Here is a 27,634-nt window from a genome sequence, read left to right as displayed (position 1 = left end):
GACAGCCCGTTTGTGAAGTGCTGCGCTACGCGGTCCACTTCAACTCACCGTCCCGCCGTCTCAGCTCTTTGGGAGAATGCATAAACGAGACGTCACGATGCAGAACGACTAGTGTAACTTGCCCGTGGGACTTCCAGTGTGAAAAACACTGGAGATTCTCCACAGTCAGACGTACGCACAAGTTGATGACACAGTTTTTGTATTTATTTAATGTTTTTCTCGAAGAACATGCTGTCTGCCTGCTTTTTGTGTTGTCTTGGCGAAACGTGTGAGGGGACCTAGAATAGACCCTTGGGGTACTCCATATCATCAGGTGAAAATGGAGGGAAAATGGAGGTTCAAATGCATCATGAGGATGTTGCAGGAGTTTTCCCGTGCAGAGGTGAACTATGGAAAGAGGGCACATTCCTGTGACCTTCAATTTTTTTTGTTACATGGATGTGTGTGTGTGCAGGTTCAAGCAAATAGTACAGGTGGTGATTTATGATTTTCAGTGCAGCAAGATGCGACTTGACATTTTCCTGCTGTGGCATAGCCCAGTTCTGGCTCCATGCTTCATTACGTGAGCCTCCCAACGCTATTCCCGACCCAGTAAAAATAAGCCTGCTCACCTCAGCTATGAGTGAATGAGCATGTGTGGATCTGTCTCTGGGGTGGGCGGCTTCATTGTGCTTTGCTATTCTCACCTTCCCCAAAATTTCCATATGGCCATGATGCCACTGCTCCAGTAAACCCTTAAACACACACACACACACACACACACACACACACACACACACGCCTGACAGCAACTTTCAAAGTCTTACTTGGTAAGATAAAGGAAACTGATAAATAAGTAAACAATCACATCTGTGAGCAGAAATGGTTGACATTTGGTGTGATGTAGATCATTTCTTATTTATGAGTGTTTTCATGTCCCCTGACCCACTTGCACAGGTCATATGACTAATGCCTAACATTATGTTATGCATATCTGTGTTCTTTACTTCTTTTTTTATTTACTACTATTACTACTACTACTACTATTTCTAATAAAAGCACATCATGCAATTGTAGTAAATGTTGTTAAAGACTTTTTTTTTTTTTTTTATCAAAATGAAAGCTTTGTAGCTTCTAAAGTTCGTATGTATGTGTGTGTATACTCTTAAAAGTTAAACCTAAGTTAAACCTTATAAAACCAAATATACCTTATGCAGAGATGCACGTTATTTTACTAAATTTAGACACTTCTAGCAAATCAAGAAAAAAAACATTTTTTTTTTTTTTTTTATTATTTTTTTTAGACATTGCTTGAATTGACTCATGTTTATTGGGGTACTCCAAAATGTTGGCTTTTCACTTGGTGTCAGACCCAACTGCCCCACATAGTACATTAAATGAATAGAACAGTTAAATTGTGGAGAGAAAGCTGCTCAAAACGTTATGTGGCAAACAATTCATTCTCAATAAGTCTGCCACAAACCACCACTGCTTCAACAATGCTTTCATATTTTTAGTTATGATATTACATGAATCATGAGTCATGACTAACAACGTACTGGGCAGAGTTGGTCATAAGGTGACTCTGTAGTGTTTTTTTTTCTGAATTTAAAAGGGCAGACTATGTAGTCTAAAATAACAGGAGCATGTACTCATCAATGCCTCAAAGAAAAAGAAAAAAAAAACACAATATTTCTGACAAGTTAAAACAAATGAGTAAATTAGCACCTGACTTGCAAGTATAGCAAATAATGGTTTGTGGCTGTGATGTAGCAAAAACCTATATTTTAAAAAGTGTCTCTGCCAAAGTTCTTGATTCAATAGAAAATGCGTGAACACAGGAAAGAAAACTGCACTTGTCAAGTGATATCATGGGCTCTTTAAATTGCAATGAGCCTTATAATTTCAGAAATGTACAGTAGAGGCATAAGTAGGCAGTCTTTAGCGTACAGTATTACCTTTGCAAAACTACAGTCTCTGCAGAAATTCATTATTCTTAATTAGCATTTCTGTAAACAGCATTAACCCCCATCATTTACCATAGAGGAAAATCTCTGCGGTGCATTTCCACTAACAGTCGCAAACGCAGCATTTTGTTGCAGTTGTTTCTAGTTATTACTTCAGTTGTTCAGAGAGAGAGAGAGGAGGGGAAAATAGACTAGAACATTCCTAGACACTGCTTTGTCTTCACAAACCCACATCCAGACACCTATTATTCACTATTATCTTTTAACAATGAAATTTACTGCTGTTTGAATTGTTTAATGCAGCCTGTAGGTAATATCCCATGATTCCCCAGTAGACAGCCACTTTAGTGAGCTATTTAACTCCCTTTCAACTGCCTTCACTTATCTATTCATTCATTTTACAATAACATACTCCAACTTTAACAGCCAACACAACCTGTGTTTGGGTTTTATTTAGTCTTGTAGTGTGTGTGTGTGAACGTGTAATTATTGTGTACGTACACTCAAGGTGTGGGATGCCAAGTGTTGGCTTCCTTGTAAAAAGAAATCACTATTTGGGATCAAAGGGAAAAGCAACAAACAGGAAGACTATTAGGACATAACGTTTCAAGGCATTTGCTTGTTTTCTACTACGGAAATACTACATAGTATTTAAAGCATTGTTTTTATAATCTAATTTTAATTTCTTTTGATAAATATTTTGTTTTACTATGATGATTATTTAATTAGTTTTGTATATTAATAAAAATATACAAATTGAACAGATATTGAAGTCATTTCAACAAACATGACATGGACGTTTCATTTATTCAATAGCCTACTTGTTCACAAATAAGCTAAAAAATGTATCATGAAAGAATTTCCTGTATTTAGCCTAAGATCTTGATGGTAAACTACTCAAATGCAGTCAAAATCTGCTAAGGGTAATTAAATGTAACAAATAATGTAAAAATGTGTCATCTTTTATTGGAAAATTAGCTAACTTTAATAATTTGATAATTGCCTTTTACATTTTATAAAAATCACCTGTCAAGTTTATAATATATATTACATCAGCATCAGAGTCAAATTGGACGACTACAGGTCTAGATTACTCATTTAACAGGTCATCTACTGCCAAAATTATGGAAAAAAATTATTTAAAAAATATTAAAATATTAAAATCAGGAATGTCAAAATCAGAATTCTAATCAGAATACTAACTCAGTGAAGTTTTTCAGTTGGATTGGCGTTTATTCTCTTTAGCATGCACTGTGAAGTGTTTCACTCAGTTGCTTGATCATTCCGATTTAATTTCAGTTGAAGAACACATTTATACTCATGTGCGTTATGTATTCTGTATGTTATCGTCTCTGACAGACAGCATGTTGAAGCCGCTCAGGCCGCCATTTTCTCCCTCTTTCGGAAAGTGATGTCAAAACATCCGGTAGTGTGGGTTTTGCAGGAAATGCTTTGTGCTTTGAAAAGTGTATTGTGCACGTTATTTTTTGACAGACATCAATGTTGCGATATTCAAATGATGTGGATCTGAAAACAGATGATACTAACTATTTATTTCTTAACCGGCAAAGTGCTTTCTAATTCGGTGAAGTGATTGAGGCCCATGAGCATGTCGATGCTTTTAGTTCTAATATTACAACCGACAGCCAGTTTTTGATGGACGTAATGACGTGCGTAAGGGTTGAACTACGTTTAATTTCTGAGTAATTATGAAACGTGCTGGAGACGTTCGAAATGCTTTTTACGTAGTTCATTATACAAGTTTATTTTGTGGCTTGAATAAATTACATGTTACTCAGAGATTGACATTGACTTTTGAAAATCAAAATGTATTTATTTTTTACCAGGGAAGGGGGGGGGTTTGATGCACAAAGTTGTTTTTATTGTCTCTTATAACAAAAATATTTTATTTAAACCCATCCATTATTACCTTAGCAGATTTTGACTTATGTAGTATATATAGCTGTTGTATATTTCGGCACCTCTCTCTAAGAGGCAGAGACATCCTGCAGTGTTGCAATGTTTCCATGACAGTCAATCGTTCATGGCCACGGTGGCATAATCTATCCAAACAGCTCCATTCCGAAAAGGTTGAGAGTTATCGATCCCGGCCACGTGTCATATTTCAACTCCAAGAACGATGTTTTTAATTGACATGGATCTGCTGTTATGGATTATAGGCTAGAGAAAGAAACTGTGGAGGTGCACACCTGGCTCTGATGTCAAGCTTGTATGACTCTCCATTCGTCTGCTCCTTTAATCCCTGCCTTCTTGTTAGCCTTAATCAGATTCAATGTTTTTAATGGAACATATGCAAATTATTCTGTTTTTATCTTATTTCCACTGATCAAATAGTCCACCGCAGCGATTGTGTTTCAAACACTCATCTCAATCCCACCCCTAAAAACATCACTAATCATAAATGAAGTACTTTGACTACTTTACATAAAGCCAGTTAGGGAGGAGAGGGGCTAATCAAGAGTAGATCAAACGACTCGTCTTTAATTGAAGTGCAAAAACGGACCCTCTTTCTTTTTTCGTTACCTAGGGCTAATTCAGGCAGCGGCTCTCGGGGCTCTATCGAGAGGCCTGCTTCTTTTCCAACTCCCAGAAGTCCACGCAGCTACGGACAACAGATGAAGTGCAGTGGTCGCTGTGGGAAATGTAGTCTGTTACTTGACGGTACGTGACTAATTAGGTCAGTTCCTCTGGCAGCTGCAGGTGAGAGGTGCTTGCTCATGTTTGCTGCGTGTTGAACACCTCCGGGACAATGGAGCTTCAGAGCCGTAGGTTTTTATGGATTGCTGGGGTGAAATGAGTTTCGGGCTTTTAAAGAGCAAGGCCCATGTGTACATTTAGAAAAACTCTCATCTTCAAAGAATAAGTTTGATTACCACAACCTCAATCAGGGAAAGATTTCATGAAAGTCATTATCATAAAGAACCAGCTCTAATGGTTTTGTCAGTATTTTTATCTAGACAGAGGGGTGTATTTTATAATATAATACGGAAATAACTAACATTTAAAGATAGAAATTGATAGTTTTATTCTGCAAGGATGCATTAAATTCAGCAAAAGTGACAGTAAAGACTTTACAGTGTTCCCAAAAAAAGGGGGGAGGGGGTATCAAGCGTTCCACAAACATATTACACAGGACAATTATAATAAGAAATGTTCCTTGAGCACCAAATCAGCATTTTAGAATGATTTCTGAAGGATCATGTGACACTGAAGACTGGAGAATATAATTCAAATAGAAAATGTATTTTAATTGTAATAATATTTCACAACATTACTGTTTTTATTGTGCAGCCTTGCTGACTGTTTAGACATTTCAAAAACAGCTCTGAAAAAAAAAACTGAGGCAAACCAGGCAAATGTTTCCATCCTAATTTTATTAATCAAAGAAAAGGAAAAAAAAAAAACCTACCAAGATGTCCATAGGGGTGTTTTTATTCATTGTGGCATGTGCAAGGCTGTGATAAATGTCTGTTGCCATTTTAAAACAAGATTCAACATCATTGATAGCTGCCGATTTGTGATTACGTTACCTACGGAGTCGCTAGAAATGTTTAAAAATAGATTTGAAGAGGCAGCGTTTTATTTTCAATCGATAAGTGTCATTTTTCATCGTTGTATTTACAAGCATGCTCGCTCTGAATGTGCAGAAGGGTACTTCTCATCTCTTTTGTGTCACTAAAAATGTATCCACGTAATAACAACGTCAGGATAGCAAACGCTAAAGCATTTACAAGTCTTTATAAACGGGTAAAAAACAGATGGGGGAGTACTGTAATACTGTGTTTATAGCAACATCAAATGAGCACTTTTTTTTTTTTTTACTTTTTAAGTTGCAATAGAGAAAACATTTTCATGGGGCAAAGAAAGACGGCAAAGACGTACAAAGAATGTTGTTTCAAGATCACTTAAGCATCCTTTTCAAATGCTGATTAAAATACAATGGAAAACAACAAACCAGATAATAAAATAACACCAGAATAATAAACTTAAGGCAGGGAAACGACAACATGGGGAAAAATATTTGTACACTTTCAACAAAAAACAAAAAAAATACAACAAATTAGAAAGAAAAATGTTGATATAGAATCCCTTTCTTGAAAGGCAAAACAACAATTGTAGACAATGTTTATTAAAGAAGCACACGTGTCTTATTTGGAGTCTGTCAGTAAAATATTTGTCTAATTTGTCCCTTCATGTAGAGATGCTGCGGACAAAGTTCTCTACAGACTCGTCAAGACAGTTGTGCTGTTCAGAATCACTGGTGCACAGAATCATGGGGGATCAGCAGATAACACTCAATAATAATAATAATAATATAATAATAATAATAATAAACTGGAGATAGGTTTCAGAGGAGGGTGTTGTGTGCTTCACATAAGGAAAGGTAAATTCATCAGGTAATGAGATTTTAATCCAGAAAAAAATGTTTTGCTTTTAAATCTCCAAAAAGTGAGGGATGTAGAAGTAGTCAAAACAAGAGAGAAATACTTTTTTTTTTACAATCGGTGTGTGTGGTGTTGAAAGGTCAGCAACAAGCAGTGCTCCAGAAACACACACTAGTCTCTTGAGGACTCAAACGCACTGCACCTCCACACACACACACACGCACGCACGCACACACACATACATGTACATACACACTCAAGTCCTGTACAAGGGTTTCAGGTGACTGGTCACCCATACCACTTTTCCACCGGAAAAAAGCCCCATGAACCCCTCTCTGCATCGCCCCATCCATCTCTGGGTGGAGACGTCTGTCGTGGTTGAGGGACTAAAGATACAAAGCTTCAGTACATGATGGGTGGTTTGGAGTAGGGTCTGTTTTCTGTAATGAAGGGGAAAAAGCAGTGAATTACAGTGATTTGATAGATATATTTCAGTCATGACAACTCCAAGTAGTTTTGGCATGTTAATGAATATGGCAATGCTAATGTCTTGGCATACTAGATCTGCTATGCATGCTGCTGCTTACTACTACAGAGCAAGTAGCACTGCCATTAGATACACCGACATGCCTCTGTAAGCGATCTAGGCAGGTGGAGCTGGGGGAGGTGGAGGGTTTCCAGAGGTGTTCTGATCCTAGCTTAGAGCGAACAATGAATCAGACTATTTAAATGTTGAGCAAGCAATCTCATTGGCTGCAGAATCAGCAAAGGCCAATCAGCTTTTTCCACGTGGTTGTGGTAGCTTGCAGATAGGACCTATCAACCTGCGCCATCTATAGTTTTTAATGACTGAACTATATTACTAGGTCCAATAGGATTTTAGAGCTGTATCTATTAAAAACCAATAACATAAACACACGATTTTAGCACAACTGTGTTAAAATTAATATTCCACCACCCCCAAGAGAATCAGAAGAATCATAATTAAAAAAGGAACAAACACAATGTCTTTCAACAGCAAAATTTAACAAGTTTTCTGAATGAATGATGTTTGCGGTGGCCGTAAAGCACTAGATCAGAGAGAAACAGCTGGTGGTTGAGGGGCAGGAGTGCTGCAGATGCATGTTAATCGAAGAGCTCGCAGCGCACCGTCACACAGGAAGCAGTTCATTAGGACTCGAGTGCTTTTACATGTTCAACATGCTCGTTTCTGCAAGCACCAACAGATGAGCTAATATGTATGCAGGATGTAAACAAAACAGCACAGTTGTCAAGGTACATGGACGACGAGCAAGCGTAAGAGAGGGAGAGCGAGATGTTAAACTGGGCATGTTTACACCCCTCACATAATCTACAGGCCACCCCAAATCTGTCCACTTTTTAAAAAAGTGACATTTGTCCAGGGGTTTTGTGAAAAAGATACACTGGTGACATTTTCCACAAATTCCAAAACTATTTTTATATAATTTGGTATCGGTGTATATTTAATCGGAGTAAAAATGAAATTAGAAATGATTCAATTCTATTAGTTTAATTACAAAATTGAATTGCCAACATTTTTTTGTATCTCTGTATGTCAGATTTGTTTAGTGCATGATTTTACCTCCATTAGAGATTACAAAAAAAAGTAACATTCTTTGAATTGGGACACTGGGTGAGTGACTACATTTGAGCCCTTTCTACAAATGACCTTGATAGGAATTTCACACAAATTATTGCATTTAATGCCTTTGTCAAGCTTTGTCAAACACTGTTACTTGCTACAGTTATTGTAAGAAAATTGTGTGCCTGTTGTTTAATAATAATAATAATAATAATAATAATAAATAAATCATTTTCATCCATTTGACAAGGTTGTCAGATTTTGGAACTGACAAGCAGTTACTGGCCAATAATCTCAATCTCATCATGGCCAAATATCAGTCACTTTGGGAAAATCTTAATTTTATCTGTGTATATTACTATAAAATAAGAATCAAACAAATTAAGGTTTTTAAACTGTGAGATCCCATATTTTGGTAACAGGGTTTCAACTATAAAACGGCTAATATAACATTTTAATTCCGAGAAGTTGACAGTCAAAAGTTTCTAAAGTTTAAGCACTGATTTTCACTGATTGTTTGCTGAAAGAATTTCAGGCCCTGTTTTTGTACGCCATTCGTGGAAAGTGCCGGTTAAACTGTGAATTGAAGTGCTTTCTCATGTTCAACCCTCTTTGTTCTTAAGCATACATGGAGCATGAATACTAAATGTGCTCTGTAAACATTACATATGACATTCATATAATATATGAACCATTTGCAATGTTTGAATGCCACATTGAGGCCTGCTGGTGCTAAAGGGAGGGAGAGACGCTGGAAGAGATAAATAGAAGGCGGGTATTTCACTTGCTCTGAAATATGAGTTACGAGTAATATCCTGAAGTGCAATTAATTGAGTCCTATGGCTGACAGCAGACTAAATCTGCCATGATGAAGCTGTACCCAGGAGACACCGGAGCAAATAGTTCATACACTTAATACAGAGACCTGACAGAGCAGGACACTATCTGTTTTGTTAAGCGGGATTCAATGCTTTAAGAATATTCATTTCTCTTTTGTGAATGTTGGGTGCTTTTTTTATTTTTTATTTTATGAGCTCATATTATTTGTAAAAATATTTGTAATGAACTTGTGAAAGCAATTAATTTTTTTCTAGTATGTTATTCCACATTTGGACAAGATGTGCTCCTCAATGTGCAAACCATTTTTATATTTTACCTTACTGATTTGTATCTATTAGGTGTTGTAGCCCTAACCTAAAACATCCAAATATTTAAAGTTGTATTCAAGGCAGCCGTTTAAATATTACATTCTCCTCCTTATATCGGTATTTCAGTAAATGAGTAACTGTTTCCAGCGATGAGGTCAACCCTATGCATCTTTGGCTCTTTTGCCCCACATGTAGAATACTGTAACTAGATGGATGGGGAGGTGAGGGTGGTCCTCCTCTGGGACCTCCTCCTCACCAACACACTCCATATTTAACACTGCTCCCCTTCCTATAACCACGGTCTCATTTATTCTCTCGAAAACACAAACCACTGCCTCATCCTTGATTATTCACTCTCGTTACATCACTGCATGATACCAATTAGTGGGTTGAAGAAAATGTACCACTGGATATGATTGGTATATTGAAGTACAGTGTGTTCAGATAGACCCATACGAAATCTGCACTCTTTCCACGCTGATTGCTGGAACATGTACGGAGCTCTCTGAAATGACGCCCGTTGAGTGTGACTGCAATGTTTTGAGTTCAGTTTGCTCCTTAATTACATTTTCACCTCACCTCCCTTCTTCACTCGCTCGCTCTCTCCCTCCACCACTCCACACTTCTCTTAATCGGCTTGTAAAATGATGTCACCTTCCTTTGTGTTCAGCAGTTTTCTGTTAGCGCCACTTGTCTTGATTAATCAAAAAAGGCACGGGTCATCGTAATGGCCCAACATAGAGGTGGAACCTGAGAAAGCGCAAAAAGCTTTTAGCCCGACGAGTGGGATCTCGGCAAGGACAATCAAACCTAATGAAATCAGCTGTCACTGCTAAGCTTGCAAAACTGTGAAGTCCGACTTGGGAGAGAAGCACGGGCTAATTAGATTTTTGCCGGCTGTAATGGATAAATGTGGTGAGGTTCGGGAGCTCGGGGAGGGGTGGAGCGGACAACAGACTTCATACACAAACTCCCCAGGTGGGGCGGCTGCCAGACTTTGTAAGCTGATTGCACAGACACCTTTCCTCTTTCAGCTTGATAGAACTTCTAGATAAAGAAGTGTAGAGATAAAGTGATGATCCGTGCATCCGAGAGAGGACGGGATCATTATGATCTTGGATTTTTTTTTTCTTCCTGAACAAAGCAAAGCATTCCTTAGCCAACTGATCAGATACGCTCTTCGATAGTTTGTTACTATTAGTTTGTTGTTTACACTGAATAAGTAATCTACGGCCATGACATATATTTTTATGGCTGAATATTTCCCTTCACATTGCAAAATTAAAACATTAAAACATGCATTTGTGGATCAATAGTTTTAGTTTAGATTAATTTTACAGCCCTAAACTGAATTATTATAGCAACTATATTGAAGATGTTTTTTTCTCTTTAAGGTAAGATATTAAAGTGTAATGCAAGGCTGTTTTTTTTTCCCTGTTGTGGTGTGCTGATCACTGCTCATGAAGTGCAGAACAGCCTAAAACTGTGTCAGAACGATTACGGCCCCATCGTAGAGAGCCTAATTTGCACCTCGTATTAGCCTCTGCATTATGGGGGAAAGGTCTGATCTTCCCGTTTCCTGGTTCTGCTCATTGCTCTAAAGGTCAGGGGCGTTGTGACGGAGCTCTAACACTAATCCCTGCTGTAACACTCGCATTAGTGACGCCTCAACTCAAGGCACAGGCCGGTAAAGCAGGCTATATGGAATTCTACTGGAAGCAGGCCTCCACACTGCAACTAAAATGGTCGCAAATGCGACAAAATATTGCTAAAGTAGTTTATAACATTTCAGTTCTGTCTCATTTAAAATGAGTTAGGAACTGGAATTTATAATTAAAGATGCATATTAATAACAGTTTTGTTGTAACAAATGGTATTCATTCTAAAAAGAAAATCAAACATTCCACAAAAATATTATTTGTCATTGTTTAACAAAGTGGTCTGATCACTGATCTATATAAATGACTGGATTTCTCATGACATCATAAAAAGTGAAGCCACCGTGCCGCCACATTGGTATTCCCTCACATTCTATTCAATCAATAGGAAATCATCTGATTTTAATGAGGAAACATTACCTAACGAGTCAGCGTTTTTATATCTGAAGTCGCAACACAAACGTCCTAAACATTTAAATTCCCCGGCTTAAGTTATGTTCATCTTCATTACAGTCGCGAAATATCGAAACAGTTGACGGTCACAACACACCTCAGCATTTGTATTACAATTGTCAAAATGATTGTTACAGATTTATGCTTTGTAAGGCACGAAAATACAATTGTATTTGTCATGTACTGTTATTCACTGTAGTTACGTAATTATATTGTGTTATATAGGCCTAATACTGTTTTTATTCGTACAGTAACACACTGTACAGTAAATAAGTCAACAGTTTTTTATTAACACCATGCATTTCGAAGCAGTAAAGATAACGACTTAAATGTTGGTTAAATAAATAACTAGCTCAATTTATACAAATAACACTTAATTCATATGCAAACTGAACGCAATGAGCAATCCAGTAAATTTATACAGATCAGTGGGTCTGACTGAAAAAAAAAAAATTACAATGCTTTTGCGTTCTCTCGCATTTCCTAGAGAAACTTCGTGTTCACTCACATGTCTATTTAGGGGCTCCATAATGTTGAATTCATTGCAAGGGAAACTTTAGGACTCATCCCTCTCTCCAAACCGCCAGAAACATTCTTCAAAAAAAGGGACCTTTTATATTGGCTTCCTTAGTCAATTTTTAGGCCTGATTGTAAGTGTTTAAAAGTGCAGCAAAACGGGTCTCTGTAAGATTTCAAGATCAGTGCTTTTCAGTTGGTGGGTCGCCATTGTTACTTTTGTACAATAAAAAAATACAGGGTTGTGTGTGCAAAACAACTGATCTAGTTTCAAGACCGTTTTCTCGAGTCATGAGTTACTTGATGTCTCACAAGATTTGACAACAGCATGCTCTATTCTGTCTCCAGATGTTGGCCAACAAAATAACAATTGATGTATTTCTCAGTCTAGTCTAAGGCTGCCTTGTCTTTGATCTGCAGGTTTTGTAGATCTGACCTGGAGTTGAAAGTTACAGACTTTGAAACATGAGATGGGCCACAGATTTAGGGTGAAGTAGTGTCTGATTCAACCCGAGAAACCTACAATCACCCGGGGATGACCCCTTTACACTGCGAATGAACCCTGGTGCCGCCCCAAAGAAGAAGAAGAAAAAAAAAAAAAATCATCTACTCTGCAAACGCTTCAGCAGTGCTCTGTTACAGAGCCGCTGTCAAAGCCAGAAGAAAAATTGAAGTCTCTTTATTTGCAGACTGTGAAATTGGCTATATAGGGGAAAAACATTTTGCTCATTTTCAGCGGAGCACTTTGCAGCCCATTTCCACTGCATCTTCTGTAAACATATGTATTTATTCACCTTCCCCCAGCCCCACATTTCAATAAGATGTACGGCAGCGGGTCTTTAATTCGCCGTCAGACGTGTTGATAATAGGTCCCATTTATCAAACACAACTTTTGGCCAGATTTGGGAGGCTAGCTTGGAGGGAAGGAGGGAAAGACAGATGGAACAGGGAGAAGAATGAAACTGTATGAGTGTGTGCAGAAGCGCTGTAAAGCGCAAATAGATCTCGGGGAACGGAAGCATGAAAGGCACATGAAAACATCAGTTTGTAATCTCACTCCTGAAAGAGTTGGACATCTTCAAAGGGACCCAATGAGATGTAAGGCAAGTTCAGGGATTTACTCTGGTAGTTTTGCTGGGATTCGGCCCCAGGAGACAGGGGGGCCTCTGGACCATATGTACAGCACATGGCCGGTTGCATCTTCCCAGCTGTGGCCATTTTTACTTTTCATTCAAATACCGAATGACTCATGTCAGGTCTTTATTTCGAGTTCTGTAGTTATACATGTAGTTTAAATACAGTATGTGTAACTTCTTACCTTGTACAGCTGAGTTCTCCTGCTGGTTGCCATTATGTTCAGACTTCACCTCTGGTATCACTGCCTCTAAAACCAAATAATTCACACAATTAGAGCTCCTGCTACACGTACTTTATCAGTAAAACATGCCATTGTCTCAGATAAATATATTTACATTTTCATTTTTGATGGAGTTGCACCATCTGACATTTTACAACCTGATAAGATTTATTTAGATAGAAATATTTTCGGTTTTATTTTTTTCTGCATGTTTCTGTACATTGGTTGTACCACATGACTTTGATTTGGTGTTCAAAATTTCAAATATTTATAAGCTTCACAGCTATTTTTTACTAAGATTTTTTTTTTTTATCTTTACTTTATGCTCCCCAATAATATAAACATGAATTCTGAAATTTGTAAAGCACCTATTTATATATTTAAAAGTGGGGCATCATGTCATTGGACTTAAAGTAAACATGAAAAAAAGCATTGGCGACCCATTTTGATTCTGTAATATTAATTCAATTCAATTCAAATTTATTTGTATAGCGCTTTTCACAATACATATTGTTTCAAAGCAGCTTTACAGAAAGTGCATTTCAGAAATGTACATAGAGAAATACAGTTAGTTAATCATGTATTGATTTAGGGCATAAACATCGCCCGCGTCGAGTCGTCTCAACTGTAGTATAAAATGTAAGTATTATGTGAATGCCTGGCTGAAGAGATGCGTCTTTAATCTAGTTTTAAACTGGGACATATTATCAATATTATATATTGAGTTAAACCTGATATTCAGCAAGAACAAAATGTAGGTTGATTTTATCCATTAGGAATTAATTAGATGGTGAAAGAAGAGGTGGAAAAAGTTAAATATTAAAAATGCAATACTATTCAAGTTTTGGGTGAAACAAATTATACTTTTATTCAGCAAAGTCGTATTAAATTGATCAAAATTGACAGTAAACACATTTAAAATGTTAAAAAATATTTCTTTTAAACCATTTCAGGGTTTCTACAAAACAATATTAAGCAGCACAACTGTTTTCAACATTGATAATAATAAGAAATGTTTCTTGAGCATCAAATCAGCATATTATAATGATTTCTGAAGGATCATGTGACACTGAAGACTGGAGTAATGATGCTGAAAATTCAGCTTTGATCACAGGAATAAATTCATTTAAATTTCAAAGAGAATTCAACATTTAAATAAAGTTATTTTAGATTGTATTAATATTTCACAATATTACTATTTTTACTGTATTTTTTTGATCAAATAAATGCAGCCTTGGTGAGCATGGACTTTTTTTAAAACCTTACCAAGCCCTAACCTTTGAATGGTAGTGTGTATTAGTAAATATATTAAAGTAAATAGATTTTATTTCATGTTGTCTACCTAGTTCAGTTTAGTTGAACTGCATTTGGAAATAATCTCCACAACAAAGGCAGCGTCGCACGGATAAACAAACGAGGAAGTAGCGTTATCTGAGGAGAGATGTGACGTAACAGCAGACGTACACAATAGGATCTTTTTCTAGCATTGCCCGCAGATGAAAGGCAAAAACAAAAGGCATTTCTCCTAATGAATTCCTGTCTAATCAGCCTTGGCCTAATAATTGCCCCAGCACTCAAGAAAATACTTGCAGATGTCTTGAAAATGTTTTTTTTTTTTTTTTGATTCAAATTCTGCTTCTGTTAAGATATTCACAATTAAACAAGTGTAATCAAAACAACAGTAAGCGATTAGGAAAATGGTTTGGCCTCGATAAATGCGCGCATTTAAAGCGTTTATGATAAACATCAGACTCCATTTCCTCAGCTGAGATTATGACGCTAATGCATCGCTAATAGTTATGACTGAGACGGAAATACCAATATCAGCACCAATTAACAAAATATGAGAAAAAACATAAGGTTGAATGAAATATTGATGGACAAACAGATAAAAAAAACTAAATAGCCAGATCTTTAAAGATAGTGTGAGAGAGTATCACAGGATAGACTGTAAAGAGGCCTATGTCTGTGTCTGTTACACCATGTCCAAACAAGGTGTGACACGAGTTTCCAGTGTTAAGTCAATATTCTGTTGTCAATGAAAGCAACATAATCACAGCCAAATATAACACGTGATTTTTTTACCCCCTTTTTCAGTGATTCTGGAAGTATTCATTCATTTCTCCATACATATTTAAAAATATATATATATATATATATATATACCCAAGAACTCTTATAAGCCTTAAACCAAACCAATATGAAAACCAGAAAATATGAAAAAGAGAATGGTAGAAAACAGGGCTAGACATTAACTTTGATGCTCACCACCAGCCACTAAGACTAGTGGTTTTCCAAGTTACTAGCCACTCAGCATTTTCACTGTCCACGATTTTGACATTAATACCATGAGAAGAAACTGCCATAAAGATATTTTTTATATAATCTCATAATTTGGCAGCAGGTGTATTAGGCTGCTGTCACTTTAAGACCTGACGCACGGAACCATTATACTGTTACACATGCGTTTTCTTTCTCAACTGTTTACGTTCAATTAAAACATAACTGACTGTGTTTACATGAATACTCGCCAAGTGTAGACATTTATGCGCAATAAGCAGCGAAAAAGAACTCAATTTAGTACTGACAGGAGGCTTTATGTGCGTGCACTTTGGGTGTGAGCACAAAATCTGCGGGAATGAGTAAAATTATGCGCAACGTGCAATCCCACACCGCAATTCAAGCCCTGTAACAGAAACAATATTCATCCAGAGCAAATGAAAGAAGTGAGTGAGGGGAGGCGGATTTGTGTGTAACTCGCTGTCGGAGAGAAGAGAGATGAGAAAGTGCAGCTGGTATCGTGTATCTGTTCTGCGGAAAATGAGTAATGGAAGCATTTCAGATATTTCGGTATCGATATGTATAGAAAAATCTATATTTTTGACAACATTACATTGCACTTAGTTTATTATTTCAGATGCCTTTTTAAAAGACCGCAATTAAAAAATGTGTATATTTTATATATAACATTCAACCTGCCAAAGTGGCTAGTAGGAGTGACTGCGTTACACGCCACTGCTGAAATCCACATGCATTTGGTGGGGTGGTGGGTGTTAATGTCAAGCCCTGGTAGAAAACCTAAATTCTTATATGTGGGATGGCTACTCAATCCATAAAGCATTGATAACTAAACTAAATCACAAACAACTCTACCATATAGTCCACTGAATGAAAGTCATTCATTAAAAACATATTATTTTTAAACTATGTAAATTATATAAGTGTAGGGAAACTGTCTCAAATTGACATTTGCAATGCTTCATGGGAGTGGGCGGCCACTGCTGAGCTCTTTTGGCATGGTTTTCATCCATGATAACAGTGACTTCTTTGATTGGTGGATCTTTCTTTCAAGGTTATGTGTAGTATGTTTGTTTGTTTTTTTACCTGGACAATTAAATACCGTCCAATATTCCAACAATATTCGTAATTTAATGTTATATTGTAATGTTAAAACCAAACAAGTGTTATAGCAAATATCATTGATTAACAATCTTTGAGATCATGGTAGAAAAAATTTAGACTTTTAGTTAAGGAATGTTTTTAACCTGTTGATCTCATAACTATATGGAGCTGGATTTTGGACCAATGAGATTTCACTGTGGGCTTGTCATTTATTGTCAAATCAAAAAGCAGAAGCCCACCGTTGAGACTCATGCGGAGACTCTCAGGAGATGTGGCCTGTTTGAGAGCCTGTTCCACCTGCTCTCTCCTCTTGGACTCAAACTCCAGAGCTTCCTGCAGTTTCCTCTTTGCCTTCTTTTCCTTCTTCAGACGCTTCTGAATAGTGGCTGAGGGAGACAAGAAAGAGGTTTGAACAAACATTCAAACGTAAAACACTTCGCTCGTTCAGCATGGTGTCTGAAAACACACGGAGACGCCAGCGCAGACTCGCATTCACACATTAGAGACTTGAAAGTGCTCATTAGCACTAGCAAAACAAAAACATATGGTGCGCTACATGCAACAGCTTCCAGAAAGGATATGTAAAATTTGCAAGGTTTTTAGATGTTCAAAGTAATAAACTAATGGAAATATGGCCTAGTTAGTGGTGTTTGCTAGGGCATCACTAATAGTATTACTCGTATTCACTAACCCTACACTCTTAAAAAATAGTTTTTTTTTCATAGCGATGCAATAGAACAACCATTTTTGGTTCACCAAAGAACCTTTCAGTTCTTAAAGGGATAGTTCCCCCAAAAATGAAAATTCTGTCATTAATTACTCACCCTTTTTTGTTTTACGATCTATTTATGAACTTTTTGAAGTGAGAAAGTGTCAGTTTCGTAGCTGTCAATGGAGGGACAGAAAGCTCTCAGATTTCATCAAAAAGATCTTCATTTGTGTTCCGAAGATGAATGAAAGTCTTACGGCTTTGGAACGACATGAGGGTGAGTAATTAATGACAGAATTCCCTTAAAAAAAAAAAAAAAATTGTCTTGGTGTGAATAACATTTTAATAATCTGAAGAACTGGGTTTCAAGGTTCTTCATGGAACCATTGATGCCAATAGTGAGTCTAAGTACGAGTAAACTTACAAGCACTACTAATAAAATAACAAGTTTAACCTACCAATTCACAACACAACAGCTGTACAAACACCTAACGCCAACACATGTTCACACAGCACAATGTTTTCACACAACACAATCTCTGAATATGTGCAAACATAATCAACTCTGTGTATATGTGGATTCACAGCAATTAACAGCCTTTTGAAACACTCAGACTCTGGCAGAAGACCTTTAAACAAGCTCCCGGCATGTTCGCTCGCTTACAGCGTTAAATGTATGTCCCTTCTTCCTCGCACCTCTAATTACTTGCCTTTGATTGGCCAAATCATCCACCATATAACAGTGCGCATTAAAATAACATGGAATGCTGTAACAGCCATGGCTAATAAATTATTGAGGTGTTTGTACATATTGTCAGAGTTGTTATCCAGCTGAATAATTGGCTTAATTTCTTGGCGCAAACGACAGGAGTTGAATTGGCAGTAAATCCACTAGTGACACGGTTTAGTTGCGATGTAAGGAGAGAATTGGCGGCACACAGTCTGAGTGTTCGCCATGCGTTAATGTGTTTACTTATGAAAATTATGATGATGATCGTAAGACCAATGCATTTCCATGACTTTTTTCAGTCATTAGTGAATACAGGATAAGACTTCATTTCCTAAAATAATTTTAAAGATGATTTTACGCACTATTATTAATGAATACACACATAATTAATTAATTAATTAATACCATTTAATTACTATAAATATTTATTAGAATTACATAATTTTATAAATATTTATTTATAAATAAGATATTTATTTAAAATAAGTCATATAATTACTATAGAAACTTGCATTAATTTTTCATTCTTTTTTTTTTTTTTTTACGATTTCTATGACTGTGGGAACTCTGGACCTAAAATATAACTATTTATTAAAGGGTTAGTTCACACAAAAATGAAAATTATGTCATTAATGACTCACCCTCATGTCGTTCCAAGCCCGTAAGACCTCCGTTCATCTTCGGAACACAGTTTAAGATATTTTAGATTTAGTCCGAGAGCTTTCTGTCCGGGTCTGTTGTCAATCCGCGTTCACGACTCCGCAGTGACGCTTATCTGGTGCGCCCGAGCTTCGTTTACAGTCTGAGGGAGACGCACGCTGTATTCAAGCTATTCTACATTGTTTGTATTTTGGTATTGCTATATTTTTTAAAATGGTGCGCAAGTGTGCAGGTCAAGCAGCGTCTTACGTCAGCAGGGTCACTGTGGAGTCGTGATCGCGGATTGACAACAGACCCGGAAGAGAATACAATGCTGAATAAAGTTGTAGTTTTTGTTATTTTTGGACCAAAATGTATTTTCGATGCTTCAAAAAATTCTAACTAACCCACTGATGTCACATGGACTACTTTGATGATGTCTGTATTACCTTTCTGGACTTGGACAGTATACCGTACATACATTTTCAATGGAGGGACAGAAAGCTCTCGGACTAAAGCTAAAATATCTTAAACTGTGTTCCGAAGATGAACGGAGGTCTTACGGGCTTGGAACGACATGAGGGTGAGTCATTAATTACATAATTTTCATTTTTGGGTGAACTAACCCTTTTAGTAGAATATAGTGTAAAAAAAGAAGGCGCAAGAAAATGCTTTCTACTTCAAAATGTCAAAATCGTCTCCTCTTTGTAATTAATTTAGTGAAAATTGTTACACCAAATTTATTTCAGCATATGACGATGATAGTTAAATTATGAAGCAGCCTAACGTCCTCCAGTTTAATCAGGTGTGTGTACGTACCTCGGCTGTGCAGTTCAGAGGTGAGCTGTCTCTCCAGACTCTCTCTCATCTCTCTTTCTCTGTACAGCTCCATCTTTAACTCCTTGCGTTCCTGTTGCACGTGTTTCTCCTGCACACGGGCATTATCCACAGCCACCTTCAGAAGCCCCTGAGCCGCCAACAGAACACAAGACATAGTCGATTTTAATACACAGATAAACATTCACAGTTACCTTAAGCAACATGCATATACTGTATATACTTTAAAGCAGTGGTTCTCAACCAGGGGGCCGGGGCCCATTAGGGGTCCTTAGCAAACTTCCAAAGGGGTTGCAGGATAACTTTATTGTAACAAAACTTACAATCAAGATGTAAACTGAAATCATATTTCTTTTTTCCCTCCTTAATGTTGGTTTTACTGAAGAACATATTGTTTTATTAAACTTCTGGAATCACAAAATGAATTGTGGTCAATCAATCTACCCATATTGACTCTCCCAGTATTTGTTAATCAGATTTTATACACATCCATTAGCTTTTGAAGCTATACAAAGGATTTGTGTGAGGAACACACTGAACTTTAAATCATTCACTGGCAATCTTGTCAGACGTGGTTCAGTATGAACTGACTTAAATTTGGACTAAATAATTCCTTACAAACATACGCAAACAAAACACACATTGGATGTACCTGGATGTTAGTGAGCAATGTCTCCACTGAAGAGAGGCCATCTGCAAACAGGAAGGGGGCGGGGAAGCCTGGAGGAAGAGTCTGAGTGCCCAGAGGAAGCTTCTCGAACCCTGGCTTCTGCATGGGCAAAGCTAACTGAGCCTCATCTGGCAAAACACAGAACATAAATATATGTTGTGAATAGTCACACCAGTGATTTTATGACTGTCGACATTAACATGTTAACACATGTACCCAATTAAATTGTATATTTTAATGCATGATTAAAGCATTTACAAATTACATTTAATTTATTATTATTCAGTTTGGCATCATAACTGTTTTGCTGAATTTTTTGAGCAGGATGGCTAAAAGATGATATATATATATATATATATACATGTAAACAACAATTATAAATTAATACCCATTTATTTTACATAATATTTACTAAATTAGAAATAAATTAGTTAAAAATGAACCATTCTGAAAAAAAATATTGGAACATGATTTTTTTTTTTAAACCTCTAAAATAGACAGATTTATTTTTTAAACAGCAACTTATTGATTCTGTAATCTTATAGTATTTTTCAATAATAAAGAAATTGTTAAAAGTAAAGGAAGTAAACACTATAACCAACAGTAATCTGGAAAAAGGCAAACGTTATAAAACTTTGTATATCATTTAATTTTTTTACCAATAACATTTTTTTATTAACAATAATTGATATACTGATGTGTACATTTTATCGATATTTATCGGTTGACTACTACACTGTAAAAACTATTTTTTGAAGTTGTAAATAAAACAGACATTTAAGTACGTTTTACAAGAAAACACAATTAATGTTCAAAATTTCACGTTTAATTCAGTGTTACTTGCCATTTCTTTGTGAAGCAATTTCTTAGTGAAAATTGTTTCTACACTGACACACAAAACAAATCAGTTTACTGCAAAACCTATTGCAATGAAATTCATAGATTTTTTTTAAGTAAATTGTAATTTCTGTCACCAAGCAGAATTAAAAAGATTGTTTACGAACAGGTTTCTCAAATATTCCCCCCTCTCTACCATTGGCCGAACACACAGTTCCACCCCCAAACTCACACCAATGGTTGAGTTCTTGCTGTGTTGGTCAGATCCCTTAAACAGAGCAATCTTTTAATGCTGCCACAGTTATAAAATCATCCTACAAATTGCCCACTTTTAGTCTCTGCATAACAACCTGGGATAAAAGAATGCACTTTAATCTCAAAAAATGATACTTCACCTTAAAGTGAGTTACATACAGCATACAAATTTGTTTCAAAGAGGATGAACTGGCTACGATCAAAGCGAGACTGTACACTCAGAACCAGTAAATACGAATATCACTCAGCGGGGAAAATATAAACCGAGTGAGCACTTCGCCGTGTATTTCTGATGAAACAGAAAGCTCTAAACCTCCATATAGTTGTTAATCTCTTATTTTCACACACACAATCCATATTTTACCCACAAGCCCCATAGGCAACCCCTCCCACCCACAGTGCCAGGCCACAAACTATAGCCCCACTGCAGCAGCAATAACAGATAGAACTGGGGCTGAATAAGAAAGAGCGCGAGCAGTCATGATTCACCCCGGCTAATCTGGCCAGGGCCTCTCTCAGCGCACGTTGACACGGCCCGTCCAGGGCTCCCTACGCAAGACAAATAGGACGGCTGGGGTGGGAATTGTGATGACAGTGTATCACGGGTCACATCGATTTCCCTGCCGCACGCTCTCCCGCGCCCCACCAGATAACCCTGCACTGCTTTCTGCCCATTGTTCATACCCCACCTGTCCCACCAGCTATAAATTTTCCCCCTTCCTTACTCGCCACTGCAAAGGGCATTAAAAGAAGAGAGGAGCCGAGAGAAAGAGGGGAAGAATTCGCCCTCCTCCTCCTCTCCTTACAGGTTGACAGTGTGTGATTAAGTTTTTGGTGCCGGCTGAAAGTGGCGAGCAGATGAAGGTCACGCAGATAGAGTGTGAAGAGGAAAGCGTGCGAGAGGAAGAAGGATAGGGTGAGAAAAGGGGTGAGCGGAAGGGGACGCTGGAGAGAGAGGTGTGAGGTGAACTGTGAGATAAAGCTGGAGGTGAAGACCGCAGAAATGTTTAAAAGCGCAAGAGGGTGTGTGTTTATCAGTCACGGCCGTGCATCTGTTCCCTGTGTTCAAGCGCAGACAATGTAGGCTTTAAAGTCAACATGAGAATTTGGATTGTATGTTTCTGGTCTTATTGTGTACAATTCATCACTGCACATTATTCCAAAGAAAAATATGTCTTCATAATCATTCATTTAAACTGAAATGGCTGTAGCTTGTTCAGCTTGTCATGTGAGTCAGTCTTGTTCACAACAAGGAGAGAAAGGAGGTGGATGAATTATTAATGTGTAAACATGTCTGATAAATTAATTGTATATATGATCATTAAAATGACGTAAAGATGTTTTGGAAGCCTGCTTTACCCACTTTGTATCTGTACTTTGTTGGATATACTGTATAGTACATCCTACTTTACCTGCATACATACAAAACACAAAGCGATGTATATCTGCTATATAGCAAATTTCGGCTGATTGTTTATATCATTGCAAAATGTAGCAAATGTAAATTGCACAGCTCTATGTATGCGAATAAAGTTGGATATAATATATATCCAACTTTATATATAGAGTACACTCACATAAAGCGTTATACTGTATTGTAAATCTCAAATGCCTGGTTTTTATTTCGTCACAAAATGTAATTATATTATTGCTCATCCCTTTATATACATGTGCATATGTAAGTAATGTCCAACTTCATCTTCATACATACAGTACACTTGCGTAGAGCGATATATACAATTTAGATTGATTACTTGCATCATTTCAAAATCTAACTATATTATCGCACAGCTCTAATCTGCTAAGTGCGACTACATGGAATGAAGACATCAAGATATTATAAACATTACATCAAAATTTTCTGTAAAGTTGCTTTGATACAATTTGAAAAAACTATTATGAAAAGTGACTTTGCTTTACTTGTCAGTAAAACTTTCAGTATTTTTTAACAAATCTTTTATATTAAAGGTGAACTAAGTAACTTTTTTTACCTTAACTGAACAGCTTCGGAGTCATTGGAATGGTTATATTACTTATTTCGGGTTGAATGGTGGTCGTTTCGCACTCCCCTGGTGCCCGTGAGTGGAAAATACGCACTTGCAACTTTGGGGGAAGGGAAGTCTCGCGTGATATCAGGTCTCGCGATGTAAACAATTGCTTTACGGCCAAAAGAAATCTGCTAAAATGCCGTCATTATTGCGCTCCCTCACGCTGTTCGAACCCGAATGAAGAAGACGTTTTAAAGAATATCCCATCTGCTTTGATGTCGTTGATCTACTAGCCTCTGGTGTCTGAGAATAGCCAACGAGTTTTTACAACAGTGTTGTCAAATATCTATTCCGAAGCTGTGGGGGGAGCTCTAGAGAGAAACCTGCGAGCAAAAAGCGAGAATACAGCGAAGAAATCCCGAAGTTACTGAATGCAGCTTTAATGATTCGGCGACTCATTCATAATTCACAAAAAGACTGACTTGTTGCCACCTACTGGTGTAATGATGTTACTTGCAAAAAACGGGTCACTGAACGAATCAGGAAACAAATCTTGAATTGAATGAAAAGATTTAATCCTACTTTAATCCTCAGTTTGACTGAATAACATGGGCTTTCAATGTTGTTTCGTGAACGAGTTAAAATTCAGCATCAACCTCTTTGTAGTTCTTTTTGGTAAGTAGATGACTGAAATTCAAGCTTAGGGAACTAAAAACTACACATCCCAGGTCAATGCGGCAGTAGAAAGGAGGTTAATGGCAGCAGGCTCTTGAAAGCCCTGCCCTCCTGCTGGCCCCTGCACACCTAATTGCAAGTCCCTTTTAAACGACAGATTTATCTTGCTGCGGCTGCTGATAGTGTTCACTTCAATTCATTTTATTCCATCCAGCAAAGAGGGTGGAAGAGCCCTCGGCCCATGACATTTACAAAGTGCCCCCGTTCTGTCTCCCCTCACTGTAATGTGCACGAGTAATGATACTGTGTGTGTGTGTGAGAGAGTGTGTGTGTGTTAGGCCAAGCACAATGGGATCTGTTTGTTTGTACATTACCTCCAGTATGTTTGCTGGATAAAAATGTCTTTTTGGTTCCCAGCAGAAGACAATACTGAATCATTTTTTGCAAATGTAAATATTTTTAAAAGATGCTAGTAACACAAAAAATACCTGTCCCACCGAACAAAACGCATCCATCCACTCAACCCTACGAAACACCGCCAGGCGAGAGTACAAAGTGAACAAACAGATAAATAAATAAACTAACAAAAAGAAGGGAAGTGCTTTTTTCTTTTAACTGACCACTGCAATCAATAATTCATCTATCAGACCTTTTATTTGCTGTCCACTAAAAATAAAGACAATATGAAGTTTCTGGAAAAAGCTTTCTTACCGGTCAAAAACAAAGAAACTCAAGTACCACCCATGGCCGTCAGAGGAAAAAAAAGAAAAAAAAAGAGGTACAAAAGCTTAGCTTTGAGATTTACACCAATTGGAAAGCTTGATTTAGCTTTCAAATATTTTTTTTCCCAAAGAAAATTATATATTTAATACAATTTATAATAAAATAATATAATTTCTATAATCTATTTATTTAGTGTGTCAATCTTAGTCACCATCCATGTAAAGTGTTCTCGAATGTACTAGAACCTCATCAAATTTGAAAACGCTTTCTCCTCATGTCTCTTCCTCGAACTTTTCTTCTAAAGACGGTTTGAGCTTGACATAATGTCAGCCTTCCCAGAGACGGTGGATTCTGCCCCCCGTTCCATATGGATGAACAGATGCCGGGGACAGGAACGAGAGAAAGAAGGCTCTCTCCCTCAGCGCCTTTAACCCCAGTGTGCTTTTCTTGCCCCCACATATTTGTTAGTTTTTATTTCGTACATGTGTCGGAGGGGGACGTCTCTTGAATATTCAAAGGGATCCAATTAGGGGGTAATTTAGTGCGCATCTACGGCACAGTGTTTTTGTCAGGTACGGGCACATGATCGCACCCGCGCGCACACACTAATATAGGTTTGTTTACACAAAGATTTACATATGAAGATCAAGGCACACAGCTAATCACCATAATTGCCAGAGTAAATGTTAAAAGATGGGCAACAGCTAATTATTTGAGGTTGTTTTGAACTGTGAGGTCCTTTTTAGCACTATATTAATAATGTCATGAGAGAGGAAATTAGTGACAAGTGTATATAATGGTGCATTCGGAGCAAAAAGTTGTAGCTGCTGACTTTACTATTCGCTTTGCCTTGTTTTGATGAAATCAGGTTAGGATGAGGGCTGTTCGGGTGTCTTGTATTTCACCCCTAAATCAAAAACCAAAAATAATAAGCCTTTTAGTACCATTTAAGACTGTGTAGTGAATAGTGATGTTAATTTTAATGGCAATTAAGCACATTTACTCAATTCGTAATACTGTATTTCTTTCCGGATGTTTTAATTTTATTATTATTGATGTAAATCCCACTATTCTCAATGGTGATTAATGTAATTAGGTATAAAATTTAAAGTAATATAAAAGGTAGTTAATCATTTAATATGTAATACAATGATTTTAGTTTACATTTAAATTAACATAAATACTAATGTGATGTATACATACTTTAACATTTGAATAATATATTATTATTATTATTATTATTACTATTTGCATTTTAAGATTTAATTTACATTTTTTCTTTTTAATTTGGAATCATAGCAATAAAAACTAAATAAAAAATCACTACAATGCGTTTTGGAGATAATGTGAGAATACAAAATATCTTAATTGTCCTAAAATGAGCTTCATTATTAGTCAGTCTCATTTTTCGATCACATAAGGTTAAATGAGCACAAAACATTTGTTCTGAACAGTTTGTGCTTCTGGGAAAATGATCGGATGGGAATGGTTAGAAGAGTTTGCATTAGTGATTAAGAGAAATCAGGAAGAAGAAGGAGAACACAGGAGAAATAAAACAAGAGTAAGTTAACAAATATGAGATTTGTTTGGCGAACAAGAGGAGATCAGACCTACTCGCCGAAGCTGATGGCACACAAACTCTGAAGGAGCGTAAGCCCGCTGGAGAAAAAAAGCTTGAGAGAGACAGATCACCCCTCTGCCAGTTAGACATTTATTCCCAACAAGATGGCAGTGTTTGACAGGAGGCACCAGGGGAGCCCTAAAGCATGGGAATCCAAACACCAGGGTGGTATTTATAGCTATGAGACACAGTCCAATCAGACCCAACTCACAGAGGAGTAACACGATGGAAGAAACTCCTAGATGAACAACCTCACCAATTCACAAACATACAGTTACTGGACAGTCAATCCACACGACTACCTGCATTTTACATGGAAATAGGTAACCTAGTGTGCAGTAAAGGTCTGGTCTTTACAATTGTTTGGAGTTTTCTATGAGGGCGAAAAAGTTCCCCATGAAGATTTAGCTATTTTTCAAGTTGTTCATGTGAATTCACAGTGCTGACCAAAATTTTCAACAAAAACTATTCACTGCACACAAGTAACCACCTACAACCCCTAGCAACTGCATAACAATGCATTTAAAACCATTCGCAGCACTCAAGCTTTATGGTGGCCCATGCAACACTGCCATTTTCTTCATAAATACACAAATCTATTTGAAGTTATTAATCAGAAAGATCCTCTGGTTTGTTGACTTGCTATAACAAAAATTCAACAAAGCACAGAAACTTCCTACCACCAAACCGCAAGCTATATTACCGGCACAGTAAATTAAAATGATACAGTGCACGAGTCACTCCCTATCACCTCTTAATTTCGTTCTTCGACTTCAAATAATTCTCAGGGGTTACACTTCCAAAACTTGAGGTCTACAGGGCCCCTGATTCACTAGAGCACAGAATAACAAGCTACATTAAAACCAGGCCCCCAAAAGGAAATGCACAAAGCACTTAATGAGCTCAACCAAAGCAAAGGACCAATGTTCGTTAGTTAACCCCCACGATACATACGTATACACGAAAAAAGATGAAAGCAGGACAATAAAAAGCCCTAGCAGTAATAGGTTGAAGGAGGAAGTGAATGAGGGGGTATTAGTGTATATTACATTTTAACAACCATATGAAGGCTGGACCGCAGAACACGTCTGGGCTGTTCTGGAAGATAGAGGATGGTGGGAATGCAAAATGAAAGAATAGCTAAGTCTAAATGGTGCAATGAGAGCTATAAAAGTGGCACTGCATTGACTTGCTGTATCAGTATAGTAGGAAAACTAACTAGAAATCAACAGTACAGTGACTTGGAGAACTAGAAAGCTAAACTAAATCCACTTTTTCTGTTTTTGGCAATTTCCCACTTTCATTGATGGGTATAAGTAGACCGGAAATGATGTGGGTAAGGGTTAAGGACATAATATAAACTGGACTCAACCCTCTGTTTCCTAAGCAAGCACCACAACTCAATGTGTCAGAGCATATGTCGTGAACCACAAGACTAGGCCATGGCTTTTGAGGATTTTA

General features: G+C 37.2%; 1 protein-coding gene and 1 long non-coding RNA gene across 3 annotated transcripts in view; one reads left to right on the top strand and one right to left on the bottom strand.

Moving 5' to 3' along the window:
- The window catches only part of LOC311276796, a 41,930-nt gene extending 29,625 nt beyond the window's left edge, over positions 1–12,305 (top strand). The window contains exons 3-4 of the long non-coding RNA XR_014625129.1: positions 4,495–4,628; positions 12,151–12,305. This is a non-coding gene — a long non-coding RNA (uncharacterized lncRNA). The remainder of the gene's footprint in view (positions 1–4,494; positions 4,629–12,150) is intronic.
- dacha (dachshund a) overlaps positions 5,795–27,634 on the bottom strand; it is a 158,320-nt gene continuing 136,480 nt past the window's right edge. The window contains exons 8-12 of one of the 2 annotated variants that reach the window (XM_084386715.1): positions 20,057–20,202; positions 19,387–19,534; positions 16,729–16,875; positions 13,049–13,114; positions 5,795–6,792 (exon numbers count right to left, since the gene is read on the bottom strand). In XM_084386715.1, coding sequence (XP_084242841.1) covers positions 6,755–6,792; positions 13,049–13,114; positions 16,729–16,875; positions 19,387–19,534; positions 20,057–20,202 — 545 coding nt within the window. In that variant the 3' untranslated portion in view covers positions 5,795–6,754. Of the gene's footprint in view, positions 6,793–13,048; positions 13,115–16,728; positions 16,876–19,386; positions 19,545–20,056; positions 20,203–27,634 lie in introns of both variants that reach the window. The other variant, XM_084386714.1, reaches the window with a different exon arrangement.

Source organism: Rutilus rutilus (assembly GCF_951802725.1).
Source record: "Rutilus rutilus genome assembly, chromosome: 18".
Taxonomy (NCBI): domain Eukaryota; kingdom Metazoa; phylum Chordata; class Actinopteri; order Cypriniformes; family Leuciscidae; genus Rutilus; species Rutilus rutilus.
Note: the sequence above shows the minus strand (reverse complement) of the source record. Positions and strands in the feature narration are given on the sequence as shown.